This window comes from Cricetulus griseus, chromosome 3 (assembly GCF_003668045.3).
Source record: "Cricetulus griseus strain 17A/GY chromosome 3, alternate assembly CriGri-PICRH-1.0, whole genome shotgun sequence".
Lineage (NCBI taxonomy): Eukaryota > Metazoa > Chordata > Mammalia > Rodentia > Cricetidae > Cricetulus > Cricetulus griseus.
In genome coordinates this window covers 91,612,169-91,631,978 of record NC_048596.1, presented here as the reverse complement: position 1 = coordinate 91,631,978, position 19,810 = coordinate 91,612,169, and the positions used below count along the sequence as shown (strand labels likewise).

Sequence of the window (19,810 nt, the reverse complement as noted above, 5' to 3'; positions counted from 1 at the left end):
TTCTAAATCTCAGAAAAACTTTGAAAAATAGGAATTATCAATATTTTTCTTTAAAGAAAAGGATGGCCCTCCTCTGTAAACCAAGACTCAAGTAACCCACCTCAGACTGAGCAGCTGTCAGGTAGGGAAGCTATGATCCTAACCATGCCACCCACTTGGCTTCTGAGCCAGGATTTCAGTTCCACACCACACTGCCCTTTCTATTAGGCTCATCCCAGCAATTAGAAACTTCTTTCTGAACCCTTCTCCCATCTCTGCTCTATTCATATTCTTGTTTATTTCTTCCCCACCTCATAGTCTTCTCCTTTCCCCGACCCCTCTCTTTTGTGTTTCTGAGACATGGTCTCATGTAGCCCAGGCTGCCTGGACCTCACTATGTAGTTAAGGATTACAATGAACTTTGGATCCTTCTGCCTCTATTCCCTAAGTGCTGTGATGACAGGTGTGTGCCATCATGCCCGGCATCAACTCATATTATTTCTCACTTCTTTGCCCTGTTCCCTGTGTCTGTTCTGTTTGTGTGCCCCAGATCTCACCTATGCCATGGATTGGCAGATGAGCACAGAAATTGAGACAGGGGAAGGTGAGTCTTGAGATTCTTTGGAGCCCTCTGAATCTTCCATAGGAAATCTTTATGTTCACCAAATACAGTTCACCATTACATCAGGACATATGACCCAGAGCCTGTCTTGGTCCCTCCAACATCTTCCAGCTCTGAGAAACAAAACCAAACTTGTCCAAAACCTGGAAATTCCAGTCCCTCAACAGAGCACCATTACAGAGCAGACTTGGGTCAGAATCTGTAACTAGCCTTCAGTCAAGACCCTCTGGACCACCTCCTTTCAGGAATCTGTTTGTGTGGCAAAGATGGAAGGGATAGGAAAAAGACTATCCCCATCACAAAGGACTGCAATCAGCTAAAGGGACCCAAATCAAGGGGTCTTGGATTCTCTGCCAAGCCTCGGCTGAGGGGATAACTGGGTACTTGCTTTTGCTGGGCTCAGAACCCATGAACTCAGAGAAGTCTGGACAGCGTCCACTGGGGCCTTAGGTATGTATGCATCCGAGGGTCTGATAAGAGAGGGAAATGAGTGTCCTGAGGAAGCTTAGTAGCAAGAGGGCTTCCACCAGCTCTCATGGAGGAGTGTTGCCCTCCATGGAACATGGAACAAAAACCACCTGGGGGAGTCCAAAGTGAATGTAAGCCTGTTTGACACAGCCCCAATGGGGATAGGGCTTAAACACTGTTTCATTCCTGAATGCCTGGCCCCCTCCTCCCTGAGCCTGCACAGAGTAGGTTCCAGATCTTCCTCTACAGCTGTGAACAGCAATTGCCTTCTTTCTGTGTCTCATTCAAACCATGGAGTGTCAAGAAAGTGGAACCCAGGTTCCACATCAAGAGGTGTCCCAAGCTCCAAGAAGGGGATACAAATGGCTAAAGGGGTAGAAAGAGTTTGACATGAAGCTTACTATTTGAACACTGGGCTCAGCTAGGAGTCCATGTTGAATATACAAGAACTTAAGAGAATCTAAATGTGATATCAGGAGCCAAGAGTGCTACGAAGTTGAAGACAAAACCATGGGAAGGATGGACTTGCTCCTGGTAGGTGACAAAAATGATGTAAAGAGTTCAAAAGTAATGTACTTGTATGGTACCAATAGTCAGAGATCTGAGACAACTTTTGTCTTTCTGCTCCAGGGACAAGAAACTGAGACCCTAAATGGGCTAAAGCAATATGAATGCCTGCCCCCAGGGATCTCATGAAGAGATAAAGTGACTGTGGTTTCTGAGTAAGGTAATTCCTTTCTCTCCCCCCCCCCCGTGTGTGTGTGTGTGTGTGTGTGTGTGTGTGTGTGTGTGTGTGTGTGTGTGTGTTCATATGATTATTCTCTCATGATAAACCAGGCTTGACCAAATATTTTTCTGAACCCACCTATCTTCATATCAGCTCATCTATATTCATTCATTTTCAGGAAATTGGAGCTTTAAAGGTAAAAGATAGCTAGATATTGACTCACCAACACCATTCTCTCTGCGGCATTTTCTCCAAGGGCAATGAACATTTGCAGCCAGGAAGCATCTTTTCCAGGCTTGCCCTCTCACCTGGTATGATAGGTAGGTAGTTCTGGAGATCACTCAGTGCCAGTTTAGTTAGCCTGGTAATGAATGGTCTCTGATGGCAGAAATTGAGGAAAGCAACCATCTCTTTATAGAGATGAGCTCCCCCAGACAGGAATGTCATGTGGGTTTTGTCAATGCTTCCTGTGTAAAAGGTTACCATGATAGATCTAGGAGACAAGACCCACGTGAGATTTCATGATAGGCAGCATCAAGATTAGAATCAAGGTTCCTCCTAAGCTGCCCTGTGGTTAACCTTCAGATCAAGGACTAGGAACAAGAACAGGTTCCATTGTGCATGGGGCCCAGGAGCCCTGTGATATTATTTTTGATACTAGGCTGCCACGGAAGACAGGGAGGGGAGATGGAGTCTCCCTACACCTGGGGCTGCCTATGGAAGGCTTTTGTGTGTAGTGCAAAGTCAGTTCATAGCTCAAGTGCCACATGCCCCAGGATAGATCTGATGCAGCTTCCAATGGGTCTCAGCTCTGGCTCTGACCCTCAATCATCTATGGGTTGCAGTCCCCAAGGAGAACCAACCTAGGACAACTCATACCCCACACTTCACTAATTTTCTCTGGGCTGGGGTGAGGGAGGCTAGGCATTTCCTAAGTCACCCCTGGGCAGTACAAATCTCCTCCTGATACATAATCCCTAGGCTTCAGTAGTCATTGCTGCCTTGCCTCAGTTTCCCCATGAGAGAGTGCTTAGTCTTTGGACCTCCTCTCTCCTAGTGGCTTCACATGGTTAAGGCCAGGCCCTCGTAGTTTGCCTACAGAGCACCTGTGGACTGATGGGGGCTTCCTGGTGAGATGCATCCTATTCAGGCCCTCACAATGTTCAGTATGGTGAAGTCAGATCATGTCAGTCAGCACAGCACTTCACAGTGGAGATCTGGATCTCCTGGCTCACATAGCAATCAGATCATTCTTACTTCCTGGGCAGGGTGGTAAAAGAGCAATAAATTGAGTCTATGACACTGGGCTTGGCATGTTCTGGGATATATGATACTGGGGAAGCCCCCTGATAAGGTCTGAGGGTGGACAGAGTATGCCTGGGGGCTTCTTAGAAGGCCAACTCCTCTGCTGGGGGCTTTTAAACGCTTCCTGTCTGATTTCGAGTCTATCTTATTGTGAGTGAATTAATTGTTGTGCAACCTAGAGTGGTGAGACAAGTTAATTACATAATTACCGCAGAATGACATGTTATTTCATGGCTGCAATATGGTAACTCTGTTGGAAACAATTGTAATTGCCCAGAAACTGCATTCGAGTGGCTCCGTTATCTCCCCATAACCGTGTAATTAACTTGTGTTACAACTTTATCTACAGCAAACTCTGAAGTTAGGAGTCAGGCCTTTGGGGCAGACACCCTGGACCTTCAGGGCCCAGAGAGGCTCTGACATAGAGGACTGTGTTTCAATCCAGGAAAGCAATCTGCATTTTCAAGTTGAGGGAGAAAGCTGATCATTGTGGACAGCGGTCCTCCCATCTCTGCATAGACTCAGCCTCATTCCCAGCCCACCATCAATCATGCAGCCAGCACCCCAACCCAGCCACATCCAACACACATTGCACACACAAACACCCCCTGTAGACAGGCAGACTAGCTCTATTTTTCTTCCTTCCTTCCTTCCTTCCTTCCTTCCTTCCTTCCTTCCTTCCTTCTTTCCTCCTTTCTTTTTTTGCCTCTTTTTTTCTCACACATCCATTGGTATAACTCCTATACAGAGAATTCCCACACCATGATCTTTGGTTCTACCCATTCCTTCCACTGGCCACAAAACCAGGACTTAGAGAAGCAGTTTCTTCCAGCACCTGGGAGTTTTGTTTCCACACTGCAGAATGGAGCAATGGAGCTGATGCAGAGATGGGAGGAGCAGCCATTGTGGAGGCCATAGCCAGGCTCCTTCAGCACAGGCGATGGCCAGGAAGAAAACGGACCCTGAGGAAGAGAAGCAAGGGTCTGGGTGGAGAGCCTGTAGACACAGCCTTCCCTGGCCAGGCTTCTTACTGCTGCCCATAGTCTGCTCTGCTTCCTTCCAGGCATTGGGCCCAGCACTGTGGCATTATCCCTGCTACTCTGGGTGAGCCCAGCTCAGCCAGGCATATAGGAACACCACACTGTCTGCCTGTCTGCTGCAGGTCCTGCTGTCTTCTGGCCTGGGCTGTCTGCCTGCTGTCTCGCCTGCCTGTCTCTTCTGCCTGTCCGCACATGAGTTTGTCTGACAGTATGTCCATTGGCTCCTCTGTCCCTGACTTTCAAGAATCATCACAGCCCATGTCTGCTGCAGGGAACCTGGCCATCTCATGTTTCCCCAGTAGCAGTCTGTCTCCCCTGATGTGCTCTGTTAGTTTTCCTGGCTTTCTTCTCCCTCTTCCTACTGAGGCTATCACCTTCTAGGTCCTGGCAAGCTCCTCAAGAGCAGGGACTGTCTCATCAATGATTCAACCTCATGCCTAATTCCCTTGAGGTTAACTCCAATAGAGGCATAAGGCTAAGACTTGGAGTAGACTGAGGGTTGCTGAGTGACTGACTGATCGTCTCCAGCCAGCATAGATAAGCTGAAGGGAAATAGAATTGTTCTTAATTGATAAACAAGACTCTAGGCTCCAAGTCCATCACTGTGAAAGGGAAGGGAGGGGGTTAGGAGGATACATGTCACACTATGGGGCTTACAGATCTACTGTGGAGCAGGGAAGAACTAGGTTCCCATCTGCTCACTTTGCCAGGGATTCCAGTGAGGGCAGGGTGGGCTAAAAGAACACAAAGTGTCATGTGGGCCCTCTTCTTAGGGCTCTGCATAGCATCAGGATGTATGCTTTGTTGGAGGGGAGGGATAACCCAGTTCTCACCTGTGGCTAGTGCACTCTAAGTTATCTCCTTCCTTCTGATCCCCAAAGCCAAGCTTGTTTTCCCTTGCTTGGCAACAGCATATGCTGGAGTCTGCTTCCCCATGACCTACCACCAGAGGCAGAAAGTGGGGAGGTGTAGCTGTGTCAGTCATGTGAACAACACAGAGTCGTGTCCCCGGAAACATTCATAAGTTTAATCCACGCCAGTAATAAAATCGCATTACATTTCTCATAAAATAAATGTTCCCATTTATATACAGAAGACAGACTGTACAGGCCAAGCCTGGCCCCAGGAGGGCCCACAGAGATGGGCGGTGGTGGTGGAGAAAAGCCACCTTCCCATTGACGATGAAGTTCTAACTTGTAGGACAACGGCTGGCCAGCCCGCGCAGGCAGAGTGGCTGGCCAGCCTGCCAGGCAGGTGGTCAGGCGGGCAGACGGACAGATGGACCTGGAGGCCAGATGCAGGGCGTTACTGAACCTGGGATTCGAAGGTGCCATTGAGCTGTCCCTCCTCATAGTCCATCTGACACAAGATCATGTTGTTCTTCAGAAAGAATTTGTCTCCCACACAAAATCTAGAAAAATCCAGGGAAGAGAAAAAAAAGGCTATAGGTGAAGTCCCAGTAAGAGGAGGTTCCAGCCTGGCCCAGGAGGTGGGACATGCAGGGGAAGTGGTGGTGCTTATGAGATAGCTCTGGGAACCTTCCAGAGGCATAGAAGAAATGTCACAGCCAGCCTGATCAATTACTCTCAGCAGACCCCTGCAGCCTGAGGTGGTGGGAGAGACAGTCAAGCCACAGGCCTCCCACTGTCAGGTCACTCAAGGAGGTGCAAAAGGGATTCAGATAACTCAGCCCAGTCCCAGAGAAGGTGCAGGAGGGCATGGAACCAGAACTAGATAGAGAGGAGGGGTGGGAGAAATGAGAGATGAGAGGAAGCAGGGAGGGAGATGAAATGGTTGTTTCCATTCAATCTTGCTTTCCCAGTTTAGGACTTGAATCGTCTAAAGCATGACCCTGGCCCACAATTTATTCTCCAACCCTAGGGAGAACACACTTGGGTCTCTTCGTCTGGAAGTACTGAGGGATTTCAAGCTTCCCCTCAAATATGTTTGCTGGTGGCTGAGACTTTAAGCCCCAGAGTCACCGACTCAGTCCCAGAATTGGATCTCAGTCCAACCACCAGGTGGCGATGGAACTTCACAGAGCCCTCCCTGCTAGTAGGGTGTCTGGCCAGAAGACCCAGCCAGCCTAGGGTTCCCTATACTCAACCTGGTTGAGTGTTCCTTCTGGACCATTTGTATGAATTCCTTCCTGGTCCTTGGGGTCCTGAGAAGATGTCCTGCTTTTGGTGGTAGGTTCCAAGTCAGGGGTGAAGGCCTTAAATCCTTCAATGTTTCCCCCAGGACTGGAATAGTGGGTGGGACCCAAAAAATTCACAAAAGAGAGAGAGAGGACTGGAAACAGATTCACAGGAGTGGAGTGAGGAGGGAGTGACAATCCCTGAAGAGATCTCTCACTCTGTGGGCCTGGAAACCCCTTGTTACTAGGCAGGACACAAAAACATATGCACACAGATACCCGATAGTACACACAGGTTTAAAACATGGGCATAACCACTCTCACCACATCTTGTATATGCAGTATGCACACATTCTTGTGCATGAACAATTACAGTCACATGGACAACTGCACACCAGTCCCACACACTAGTTTCTACGGGGGGCACAAACATTTAAAATACATACACTAGCCAGCATATATGTACTAGACATGGTGGCCTACTCTGACAATCCCAGCACTCTCAGAACTCGGGAGGTAGAAGCAGGAGAATCAAGAGTTCAAAGTTATCCACAGCTACACTGCAAGTTTAAGGTTAGCCTGGCCTACATGAGACTTTATCTCCAAACAAACAAGCAAAAAAAAAAAAAAAATAGAGGTTGGGTTGGAAAATGTAGCTCAGTTGGTAGAGTGCTTGCCTAGCATGCACACAACTGGGTTCAATCCCCAGAAATGAATACACCAGGCATGGTAATACATGCCTGTAATCTCAGCACTCAGGAGGCAGAAGCATGAGTTTAAGGTCAACTATGGCTACATAGCAAGTTTGAAGGTGGCTTGGGATACATGAGACCCTGACACACACACAAAAAAACCTCCCTCAAATGTACATATACTTAGTATGCGTAATGTGAAAATGCACACATATTCCATCATTAAATTCATACAGAAACTTACCACCCATATATGTGCACCAGTCCTGGAATGTACACATTTGACCACAGGGTGTAGATACACACATATGCACATGTATGGTAATGACAGCATGCATACTTATTAGAAACACAAAAGAAGTCACACTTGCATGCATGCCTATTCAGCACTCCTGGCCCAACCAGCAGGCCTCAGGCTAGGGTCTGGGAAGTGTGTTGGGTTGGCTGATGGTCTGGCACTCACCTCTGATTGCAGAGCTGGCAGGCGAAGCAGTCAAGGTGATACACATTGTCTCGGGCTCGCATCACCATTTCAAAAGCTGGGATCAGCTTGCTGCAGGCAGCACAGTTTCCCGTGGTGCCAAAAAGCCTGCCAAGGGAAGGGCATGGAGGATTCAAGGGCCAGCCAAGGAACTGCCTCCATCCGGCGGCCTGTCCATTCCCTAGCTCCTGCGATAGCAGGTGAGCCTAGTCAAGAACTAACTACCATACTGAGAACCTGCTAGATTAAGCTTCAAAAAACTGGCATCTCACTTCCCAGGGAGGCTATGTAACTCACAGTCAGGTGTTAGCAGACACCATCACCCTATACCCATTTCAAGTTTCCACCAGGGTCCCTCAAGGCTGGCCCCTAAGCAAAGGCTCCAGACCCACACAAGCCTAAATTTCAGAGACAATCTGTCCATCATTAGCTATGCATCCTCATGCAGTCACTTGGAACTTCCCAGAGCCCCAGTTATCCTGACCATCAAAGAATAAAACATCACTCACAGGACTATGCACTTAGCAACGCCTAACCTTAACCCTAACTGAACCTGTGGTTCAGGGACATGCTAAGAGCTTACAAAAAAAAAAAAAAAAAAAAAAAAAAAAAAAAAAAAAAAAAAACACCTTATTTGATCCCAACACAGCCCTCTGAGGTCAACACTTGTATCATCCCCATTCAAGATAAGAGTGAGTCACAGAGAGATAAACAACTCACTAGGGGCACATGCCTGGCTCCTCTGGGAGAGTGATCTATGCCACAGACTTCTTGCTTTTAAAATTACAGTGCTTTCTGGGGCTGAAGTTCAGTTAGAGTGCTTTGCTAGCATGCAAGAAGCCCTGAGTTCCACCCCCAGTTCCATGAGTCCTATGTGGTTGTCCATGTCTATAACCCTAGCATTCAGGAGGTAGAGGCAGGAGGAACAGGAATCAAAGGTAATCCATGTATACACAGGGAGGTCGAGGCCAACCTAGCTTACACATCTCAAAAATAAGATAAAATTGTGAAATCGTTTTCTGTGTCACTCACCTATGCCTCCTTTTCCTCAGTTTATCTGTTTGTAAAGTGAGGCTGCCAAACCAGCACAGCCTGTCTAAAGATGCTTCTCACCCTGAACTGGTCCCCAAAGCAAGTTCCAAGGGAAGCTGGCACAATGGTCTCTTTGAGAGGGGATCTCTCCTCTCAGTTGCTGGCTACAGAGGTCTGGGGACAGGGGGACAAGAGGACAGGAAGTTCACTCCCTCCCCATTCATGGAAATTCTTGGTTGGGTGCTCTAATGGTCTGGGCAACCAAGCTCCTCCTTGCTTCCTTTCTGCTGAGCAAGCTCAAAATGGTACAGGGGGGCTGAAAGGCACGGGTGGTGGGGCCCTCTAATCCCTGATTTGTCGATGCAGGCTGGGGCACCTGCAGACCAGCTTGGCTCCATTATTCACTGGCTTGAGCTGCCTGGTGGCTCAGATAAAGGCAGACAAAGGCTGGGCCACACCATCTGCCTGCCAATGGGGGCCTTTTCTGCCACCAGCAGTTGTTGTAAAGGGCCAGGCTCTGGGCAGCCCCCACCCCAACTTTCTGGTCTACCTGGCTCCAGAAGTCATTCCTTACCTCTACCAGAGCATAGGGGAAAAAGCCTCTAGCTCCTATGACTGGCAGGACCCAGAATGCTGTGGGTGCTGTGGAGTTCCTGACAAGCCCACACTACACCCTGGTGCTCTTCCCAGTCCTGGTGGCAGGCCATCAATTGTACAGTCACCTCACCCTAGCCTACTAATCCAACTACCCAGGTAGATGTCCCAAAGCTCCAGACTTGAAGGACCTCCTTCCTTGCCCTTGGGTGTTGACTTCCCAAGAGTATCCTTAACCCTTCCTCCCAGCTTCAGTTCCTCTCTTCACCCTAGAAGCACTAAACACCATCACAAAAAACAAAACAAAACAAAACAAAAAAATCTGTTGCTGAAGTTAAAGACAATTGAAAGGAAAGGTGCAGACTGGTAAATCTCAGGCTCTCCGTGGAAGGTGGGAGTTTCCAGATAACTCTGCCCCCTCCAACTTGTTCTGACTTGAGCAGAAGTCCCACCAGCTCTCACCCCATCTTGCTAATTAATGTGATGGGCCTTCCTTCCCCACAAGGCTGCCCAGTCGCCATCCAGCAGCTAGTGACAGAGCCAAATGCAGGTGCTGGGTCTCAGCCAAGGCCCCTGCTTCATGGCCTCCTTCCAGTCTTGCTGATGTCATAAATGGCCTAAGGGAGGGTTAACTGGGGAAGGCAGCCTCAGGGGATGGGATCCAGGTTGTGGCAGGCAGGCAAGAGCTCTGAAGAATGCAAGGTTGGGTATACGGGGTTTAAACAGAAAAAGGTTTGAAGCTAAAGGCTCAGGGCTGGTTCAAACCCAGGTCTTTAAAAAGCATTGGCAGTCCTTGTCCTAGGGTGTGGCTCCCTGCCCACCAAGGCAAATGAGAGCCTAATCCCAGCACACCTGGAAAGGAGGACTCTGGGGAGAGGTGGGCAGGAGACTCTACCAGGGAGAAAGGCCCAGGCAAGTCTGGGCTATTTCGTCTGCTCCTCCAGGCCTCTTTGAGGTGTCCCCTCCTAGATACCCAAAGGAGATAGATAGGGCTGAAGCCAGGCTGGCACCCATGGGAAGATTTATCTTGGTGTCCAAGTGCCTGCTTGGATAGTGTGGGACCAAGGCCAAGGAGTTAAAGACATAAGCCTGCACTGGGGTGGCTCACAGGGCTGATGTAAGGCAGTGAATAAGGAGTAGTCACATGACTGTGTACACAGGTTGCCTGGCTTAGAGGTTGGGGTCAAGTTGCCCCTCAGCCTGGAAGGATGGGGACTGTGTTAGCAGGCCAGAGCAGCAGAACCCACCTCAGGTAGTCACGCCGGCACAGGATGAGGTTGGCCTTGGTGTAGAGTGTGGAGCCCACCTCACCCAGGCGGCAGTCACAGCAGGCACACTTGAGGCAGTCCTCATGCCAGTACTTGTCCAGAGCCTTCAGCAGGTACCTGTCCTTGATCTTGCGGTTGCAGCCTGCACAGCCCTTCTGCTTCCCTTTTGGTTGGACGGAGAGCATCGGCACACCTGTGATGGGAGAATGGACAGATGGGCATGGGACTGACCTGGAGCTCTGGGTCATACCCCTCTCCAGGGAATGGGGAGTATGTCATTTTCTCTGCTGTTGCTTGTAAGTGGAGGCTCCCAGAAGCCCTCACTTTCTAAGTCTGCCCCAAACCCTAAGCCTGGCCTTTGGGCAACATACCATACCTTTGTCCTGTCTAGACCCCTCCAGAGGTCCAGAGGCTGCTGGCCTCCTGGGCCCTTCCCTTCCCAGCCACTGTCACCTGTGTGATCTGATCCAGGCAGACTCATGTCCTCCTAACATAGCCAAAGCTGGCCACACTAGATCTAAGAATTCGTTCCACTAAGGTTCCCGCCTTCACTCTTTCTTGAAGTGCAGCAGTCACTGTGCACTGGACCATTTCACCCTCCATCCACAGGTGCAGAATGGTTCTATTGGGAAGAAAGGGGAAGGGAGGCTCAGTGTGGCAGCTGAGGACTGTGCGTGGCTCCCCTCAGGAATGCTTGGGTCAAAGTCAAAGTTCCATCTGGGCTAGTCTGAGAGAGAGAGGGAGGGCCCAGCTGCTGAGCCACCGTCTCTTTTTTCCCTTCCCTCTTTGGGAAGGACTATGTCGTCTAGCTTCAGGGGACAACCTGCCACCTAGAAACCTTAGATTCATAGATGTCAGGTCAGAATGTCCCTCAGTTTTCCAGGCAAATGCTCTCCTCTACAGATGGGGAAACTGAAGTTCAGGTGGTGAGAGGGACGACTGTAAACACTGATGGAGATAGATAGCTTCAGGATTTGTTCCTCTCCTTTGCTTTCTCAACCTGGCCACCCCCTATGACTTCCGCTGGAGAGGAGGAGAGGCCCTAGGTCAGCAAAACCCTCACTGAATAAGAGAGCTCAGACCTGTGGCAGCATAGGACCTAAGGGACAGGTGAGGGCATGGAGGAGGAGGCTCCGTAGCTGCCCCCAGCAAGCAGAGGTTGACCCCCCTTTCCTTTCCCTCCTCCAGTCATTATAGGACCATCTGTTAGCTGGGAAGTTCACCACCTAATTTCCTTAATGCAGCTCTAAAGGTTAATTGGTCTGAATGAGAGATAGTATTCAGGATGATGGCTGTCCCAGGGTCAGCCTGTGTCTCCTCTGACAGAGACACTCTGCCCATGAAGCAGACCTCATGAGAAGTTCCTTCTAAGGCCTGGCCTACAGGGAGGGATGAAGCACAGGAAAATAGGGAGAGGCTTGGGGTTCAAGGATGAGAAGACTGCCCCTGGGGCCTGTGGAAGGGCACTCAGCCTGTACAGCTGTTTATATAAATACTAGCTCAGATCTTCAGGTAGGGCCATTATAGACTCTACAAGATTGCTGTTCTTCCTGTTCACCTGGCATGTAGTGGGCTTGGCCTCTCCGTGATTCTGTACTTGGATGCCTACCAGTAGGTGGGTGAGTAGCTGTATCCACATCGGTAAAAGTATCTAGCCTACTAAGTTATACTCCTAAATGCAAAGGGACAGTGGAGACCCTAGTTCTAAAGTATTTGTGCCAGCCCTTCTTCTGCCTAATAGCTGGCACTCATTCCAAGCTTAGGTTTTAGCATGGTTGGCCACACTTGAGGACCCGATGGAAGCCATGAGGAGTGGCACCACAGGCTGTGCCTACAACACCTACAACTCCATCCTACCTGTACCCAAGCTGGGCCTACCACACATAGGTTACCTAAAAAGTCTGTTCAAGGCTCCAGGACAGTGTGAACTCTGATTCCTGGGCTCTACATAACTTTCACAGAAGTGGAAAGCCTGCTGAAGAATCCCGTGATCCAGACTCTGGACACCAAGGCAGAGACCACTGATGGCTTTCACCTAGGAAGGCTGAGGTCTTGGGAGAAGCCTATCACAGCACGTGCCTGTGGGTGGAACTGGATCCAAAGTTTGTGGCCAAGTGGTCCAAAGGAGATGGACTGGCCTTGGAGCCTTGGTTCCCTCATCTGCTCAGTAAGGCAAACGGAAATAACCTCTTGCTTCTCACTGGAATGGTTTTGGCTCTACAGGGCCAGGCTAGGGGAGACATAAATATCTCTCAGGGAAGTAAAGGGCTTTAAGGGGTACATATACAACCTTCTGTTCCCCAGATGAGTCCTAGTCTCCCACTCATGTCTCCCCAGCCCCCTCTAGCCTTCCAGCCAGCCAGCCCCCAGCAGACCCTCCTGCCCCTCCTCCGCTGGCTCTGGGAGCAGAGCCTCGGGCCATGCACTTTCCATTAGGGAGATAGCAGCCCTCTGCTGAAGTCCATTTGGGATCCATTTTAGTGTTATCTAAAAATCAAATCTACATGGTAATCCTTTTAACGTACTCCCGACTTCAGGAAAAAAAAAAAAAAAGCTTTGCACTCCTTCAGGAAAGGTTTTAAAGCATTACTCAATAATTACTACTCACGCATGAAAACACCCATCTTTAACAATGGAGGCTGCTTGTGCCCACACACATGCCCAGGCACATGCTCAGGTACACACACTGGGCCTGCCAAAGAATCAGTTCACTTAGCCCACATGCCACTCTCAGTCTCAGGGTGTAGAGGGAAATAGGCTGAACTCCAGACTTTCTCTGTCCTAAGGAGGGAGGCAGCAGGACTGAGGATGAGGTGGCCAGGCTGTGGGAAAAGTCTTCCAGGTGCAATTTCCAGGTCTAACTTGGCAGCAGTGAGGTACCCGAGAGGTCTGTCTGTGTAAGGCTCTGTGACTGTACAAACTCCTGGGCTCTGCAGAACTCTTACATTTATTTACCTTCAGCTCTGCAATGTGGGGCAAAGGTCAGACACCCCAGTGATGAGGTGGGACTGACAGAGGTCGTTAGCCCTTCTCCCAACTCTCCCCTCACCCCGGGGAAAGGCCCTCTGCACAAGAAACTTTCTCCCAACCAGACCCCACAGCCTTGGCAGCTCCTACCTATGCAGCCCAACCCAGGCTGCTCCTCTCCAGTGGGATGTGGGCTTCTCCAAATAGCAAAGCCTATGGGCTCCACTATGGACAGGCCTGAATCACAGGAGAGAACCCTCCCCACCCTTGCTACCTTCTGCAAGGCCAGTTTTCCACCCTAGTGTATCTACCCTGCTGCAGGTCACTGCAGGCCACATCTCAGGTATGCCCCCCTACTGGACTGCACTATTGCCAGTGATAGATACCTGGAGATAGAGATGCAGATGCCAGCTGCTCCTGGAGGAATCCTGGTGCCCCTCCCATTCTGGCCTCATCCGGGACCTTGCTTAATTTCTGCCTCAAGGATGGTGCTCACCACTGCTCTGAGAGAAATGCCATTGTTCAGGCTATGTTCTCTGTCCCCTAATGGGCAGAGTCAACTGTGGGTTCTAGGCTGGTGGCTAGGAGTGCACACCTTTGGGAGTTAGAGGCCTGGAGCAGCCCCTCCTTCCTGTGAAGGAGCACCTGTGACATGGAACCACGGGTTCTCATTGTCCACAGACTGTGGGTCAAGAGGAAGCTAGAAACCTGAGGCCACAGCCCAAAGGCTGGAATGGGGTAAAGAACAACATACACTTACTTCATTAGGGTGCTATTCCTTTGGGTACTTGCTTCTTTCAAACTTTTTATCATTTTGAGCTTTATATTTTTTTCTAAAAGATTAATCTTATGTGTTACCTTGGCTGTTCTGGAAGTGACTGTAAACCAGGCTGTCCTCAAATTCATAGAGATCCACCTGCCTCTACCTCCTGAGCACTGGGATTAAAGATGGGCACTACCAACCGCCCAGTTTAAGATTAGTCTTAATTTTGTGTCTGGGTGTGCCAGTGTGGATGTGTGCATGTGAGTACCAATGCCTGTGGAGGCCAGAAGCATTCCGAGCCCCTGGAGCCAGAGTTCCAGGCAGATGGAAGCCACCTGACATGGATGCTAGGATGTGATCTCAGGCCCTCTGCAAGAGTGATCATAACCACTAAGCTGTCTCTCTAGCCTCTGATTTATTTTATTTGTGAGTTTACATATGTGTCTATATATGAGTATGTACATGTGTACATGTAAATGCAGAGCCTGTGGAGGTCAGAAAAGGGCATTGGGTCCCCTGGAGCTAGAGTTACAGGCTGCTGTGAGCTACCCAACATGGGTTCTGGGAACTGAGCTTAGGTAATCTGAAAAAACAGTACCTACTCATAACTGCGAAGCCACCAGGCCCTTGTTTGTTTTCTGTGTAGCCCATGCATGGTGACCTCAAACTCAGGATGTAACTGAGGACACCCTTAAACTTCTGTTCTTCCTGCCTCTGTCTCCCAAGAATGCAGATGGCAGGCTTGGGCTACCACACCCAACTTTGTTTTTGACTGAAAGTAATCTTTTCAGTTCCCAGAAAATTATAATAACAGGAGAAATTCCCATGTGCCCATTTTCTGTATCCTCTTTCTTTTACTTACACATGCATAACTTTCCCCCACAAATCATCTAAGAGTTGGTTTCAGACATGAGGTCTCTAGACCCTAAGACACTCTTGGTATGTAAAATACATTACTGAAAACAAGGGTGAAAACAGCCACAATACTAGGAAATTATCACTGGAGTCCTATTCTCCAATCTACACACCCTCATTCAGATTTCACCAGGTCTCTCAACATCTTTTATGGCAATCTCCTGGGTCACTTGTCACATTCCCCCATTGTGATGGCTAGGTTTATGTCAACTTGACATGAGCTAGAACCATCTGAGAGGAGGACATCTCAATTTAAGGAAATGCCTCCATATGACTGGGCTGTAGGCAAGCCTGTGGGGTGCTTTCTTAATTAGTGATTAACGGAAGAGGGCACAGCCCTTTGTGGTGGTGCCATCCCTGGGCTGCTGGTCCTGAGTTCTATAAGAAAGCAGGCTGAGCAAGCCCTGATGAGCAAGCCAGTAAGCAGCACCCTTCCATGGCTTCTGCATCAGCTCCTGCCTCTGGGTTCCTGCCCTGTTGGAGTTCCTGTCCTGACTTCCTTCAATAATTAACAGTGATGTGGAAGTGTAAGCTAAATAAACTTGTTTCTCTTCAAGGTGCCTTGGTCATGGTGTTTCATCACAGCAACAGTAATCCTAGCTAAGACATTCATTCACTTGAACCTAGAGGAATTCCTAGGTGTCTGAAGAGATCAGTACTTCTGAGGTAGAAAAGCCCACTATTTCTAGATTATCCCTGATCTGGATTTATTTGATACTTTTCCCTGTAGCCTTCATTAACTCTGGGCCTTAGTTTCCCTCTTTGTAAAAATGGGTATGAAAACAATACTCCTGCTGGGTGGTGGCACACACCTTAATCCCAGCACTTGGGAGACAGAGGCAGGTGGATCTCTTCTCTGAAGCCATCCTGGTCTACTGAGTGAGTTCTGGGACAGCCAGGACTATGTAGTTAGACCCTGTTTTGAAAAGCAAAACAAAAACAAAACCCAAAAGAAGAAAAGAACACTCGTCTCAGAAAGCCCCCATGAGTTATACAGGAGTCATGAGGACTAGCTGAGCCTGAATGTCAAGCTAGTTGTGTGTCATTGACTCCACACACTGGAAAGTTCAGTCACAGCCCCACTTCAGTGCCCTATACCAGGGACAGGCACTTCCTTTGCAGAGCAGAGAATGGATATGAACTTGCCACTGTGGTCAGAGTCACATTGGCTCTGGCCAGATAACAGTGTCATCCAGAGGCTGGTCCAGTAGTCAGTGAGAGCATGTCAAGGAGGAAGTCAGCCCTGTTCCTTTGCAGGGCTGTATGATGAGGTGCTAAGGAGACTCACACAGGAGACTTTGTGAAGATGAGATGACACTAGAAGGTGTGAAGATGTACTCAGCCACAGGACACATGAGTAGAGCACACAAATTCTCCTCCACAGGCATGGAATCGCACAGGCCCACAAGGGCCACACAAGAAGGGGCTGTGTCTGTTTTTATTCTCCATCAGTTCTATCAATGCCCAGCTTGGAACTGACACACACCAGGTTCTCAGTAACGCACACGAAAACACATTCATGCGTGTAAGTGTGCATATGCATGGCTGGGCCCATACACATGTTGGTGTGCTGATATAAACATACACTGTAGCACAGGTGCACACAGTCATGGGCTGCCGTAGCCCATCACTCTTAAAACAGACTCTGATTCGATCAAAAACTGACACCTTAGAGACAGAAGGAAGCAGAAGCCACCTGAATCCTTGTAGAGCATGAGAGCCTCCAGCAGTCAGCCCTGTCATCCCCTCCCACCTCTGCTGCCGACAGCAGGACTCAGAGGCCTCATAGATAAGGGCTCTTGCCATCCACCTGGGCCCATCCCAGATGTGGAGTTCAAGGGAAGCACCCCAGCAGAGCCTGCCTGTGTCCCTCCTGGGCGTCAAATCCCTTCCACAAGGAAATTTGAAAGTGTAATCTAATTCTGATGCATCTCTCTCAATCTCGTTTTTTTCTCAGAAGTAACTCTATTCTGCACGGGCCCGTGCAGCCTGTGAGAAGGCTTCCATTTCACACGGGTTTTATCTCCACAATTTCTCGTCTGGCTGCACTCCTATCCCAGGCCCTGCCACGTGGCAGGTGAGGCCTGAACTAATAGCATTTCCTACTCATTTGGAATCAAAAGCCAAGGAGAACAACTGTTGGAACCCACGGCCATGGTCATCTAGTCCACACTCATTACTGACCTCTGAAAGTCCATTTGCAGCATGGTGTTTACTGGGTCAGGTTAGGGAGGGAAAATCTAACCAGGCACTGACACAGGAAGCAACCTTGCCTCCTTCAGTTTCTTTGAAGTGTCCTGCCTGCTATGTCTCAGAGTGTTCTTCCCGCTCCATCCCACAATTCTTGCTTGTCCTAGCCTCAAACTCTGGCAGGCACTCCTGACTAATCCACAGGCCACGCCCACCAGAAAGGACTGCCTGGCAGCATCCCTAGCACCTGCTGCCAGGGTCACCCGACACAGATGGATGGTAACACTCCACACCACCCTTTCCTGAGTGCTGCAGGTTCACTCACTGTGAGCCAGTGCCTAGAAATCTCATGCCATTTGCCCCATGGCAATCCTAGGAGTGACCAAGGTTGCCATGGAGACTGGTCACTGTCAGGAAGCACCCATTCCCAGCTGGAAACATGGGTGGCCATACTGTCTTTTTTCCTAAACAACGGGGAAAAGTGAACTTTTCTTGGACCATATGAACCCTGCTAAGGAAGAAAGCTCCAGAGCACATTCCAGGGACAGCTATCATGATGGGCTGCTTGCGGGCTGAGTACTGACTCAGGTTCAGCAGTTTGGAGAGCAATTTCCAGTAGAGTATTAAGAAGCAGTAGCACTTCTGCAGTGAGCTTTGGAGGAGGCCAACTGTCCTTAGCATCTTGCATCTAAACCCTGAAGCCTCTGTGACTTTGGTGTGTCTAGAGATGGAAAAAGCTAAGGTCAGGGATGGGAGAAAGTGGAGGCTGCACAGCCTGGAGTATGAAACAACAGCCTTGCAGAAAGTCTTTATCTGGGGCACCTCTGACACAACATCAGATTGGTGGACTGTAAGCAACAGATTCATTTTCCCAGTCTAGGGCCTGGGAGGATCAAGACCAAGGCACTGGCCCAATCATTGTCTGATAAGGGCCTGCTTCCAGGCTCATGGACAGCTGTTTTCTCGCTGTACTTCACATAGCAGAAGGGGTGGGGGAATTCTCTAGGCTCCCACACATGAAAATACTAATCCCATTCATGAGGTTCTGCCCTCAAGGGCCCCGGCTCCTAACAACACACTACTGGGGAGCTAGGGATTAAGCTCAGAGATTCAGAGGAAACACATATATTCCAAGAACCAGCTAAGAACTTGTAGAAAGGCCAGCAGGCAGAAACACCCAAGACTGTGGCAGCTCATGGGCTGACCTTCCCACAGTTTTCCTAGGTCTTCTGTAGGCCTTTAACCAGGACCTGGCCATACAGGAAGCTGTGCATGCTCACTGGAGACCCCTAACTGGAAGGAGGCTTAAGTTAATGGCACAGATATCCAAGGTGGCTTTTCCCTCTCTGGGTTAGGAATGGGTGTCTGGTTTTTGTTTGTTTTTGTTGTTGTTGTTGTTGTTTGTTTTGGTTTCCCTGCAATCTCAGACATAGCTTAAAAGCTACAGGTCTAAGCTAGGAGCTCTGAATGCCAACCCAAACCTGGCCTCTCTACCTTTGTGCCCTGCTCTACCTTTCTTTCACAGTACCTACACCATCACCCCAGGCCATCCTCTGTCCCCAGAGGAACTCAGGAACACCATACATACACACACACACACACACACACACACACACACACACACACACACACACACACGTCCTACTACTCTCCATCCTAGCTGCTTCTTTCCATCTCCAGAGCCTTTTTTTTTTTTTTTTTTTTTTTAGCCAGGGTCTCACATGGCTCTCAGGGTGGCCTGGAACTCACTATGTAGCCAAGGATGACCTTGAACTTCTGATCCTTCTGCCTCTACCTCCTGAGCCTCTATCTCCTGAGTGATGGAATTAGAGGCATATACCATCCTTCCCAGTTTATGCAATGCTGGGCATCAAACCCAGAGCTTTATATGTGCTTATCAAACACTCTACCCCGAGGAACGTCCCCAGCCCCCCACTCTCATCTTTCACCATATTTTGGGCATTGGTCTCATAAGCCTAGTGCTCTACAACCCATTCTTTACTCTGCAGTAGGAGAAACCTTTCCAAATAAACCAGGCTGGAACCTTTCCATAGCTTCTGGCACACTGAGCATGGCACACTTGCTCTGCATGTAGCCTGGAACAGCTTCATGTGGTCTGGCCCCTATATCCCCCTTCCATGTTGAGCTCCACCACACTCCAGCTCTCCCTGATTCTCTAGGGGTTCCTGTCTTTCCACCCTGGAACTTAAATATCAACAGAGGGGACTGACTTTTCCACCCCTACTTCCTTATTTAAACCACCCGTCTCTGCCTGTCATTTCCTTTTGAGTTTTCAAAAGCAACTGGTCATTGCTCTGTTTTCCTCTGGAGAATTTACTGGGAAAATGACGACTTCTCTCCCAAGCATTGAAGCCTCTAGGAAGGGGCCCTGTCTTATCTACCGCTGTTCTCCTAGCACTGAACCTGACAGCAGTCCTAAGCATCGCTTCAATAAATGAATGAAGAGACTTAATGGCAGCTATCCAGATATTACTGGCAAGCATCTCTCTGGCTGGAGTGGGTAGATTTATACAGGCAGGGCCCCAGAGAGGGGGGCCTTGATGGCATACTGCTGCCCCCTGTCACGGAGCCCAAGACACTTGTGGCTCTAGGAAAAAAGAAGAGACAGG

The 19,810-nt window shown here is 49.3% G+C and overlaps 1 protein-coding gene across 1 annotated transcript; it reads right to left on the bottom strand.

Moving 5' to 3' along the window:
- Positions 1-5,446: 5,446 nt before the first annotated feature.
- Positions 5,447-19,132, bottom strand: Lmo1 (LIM domain only 1). Its single transcript, XM_035441326.1, has 4 exons — positions 19,117-19,132; positions 10,325-10,538; positions 7,434-7,559; positions 5,447-5,552 (listed from the first exon to the last, which is right to left on the bottom strand). Exons 1-4 carry the CDS (start codon positions 19,130-19,132, stop codon positions 5,447-5,449), a joined length of 462 nt encoding a protein of 153 aa, XP_035297217.1.
- Positions 19,133-19,810: the final 678 nt, after the last annotated feature.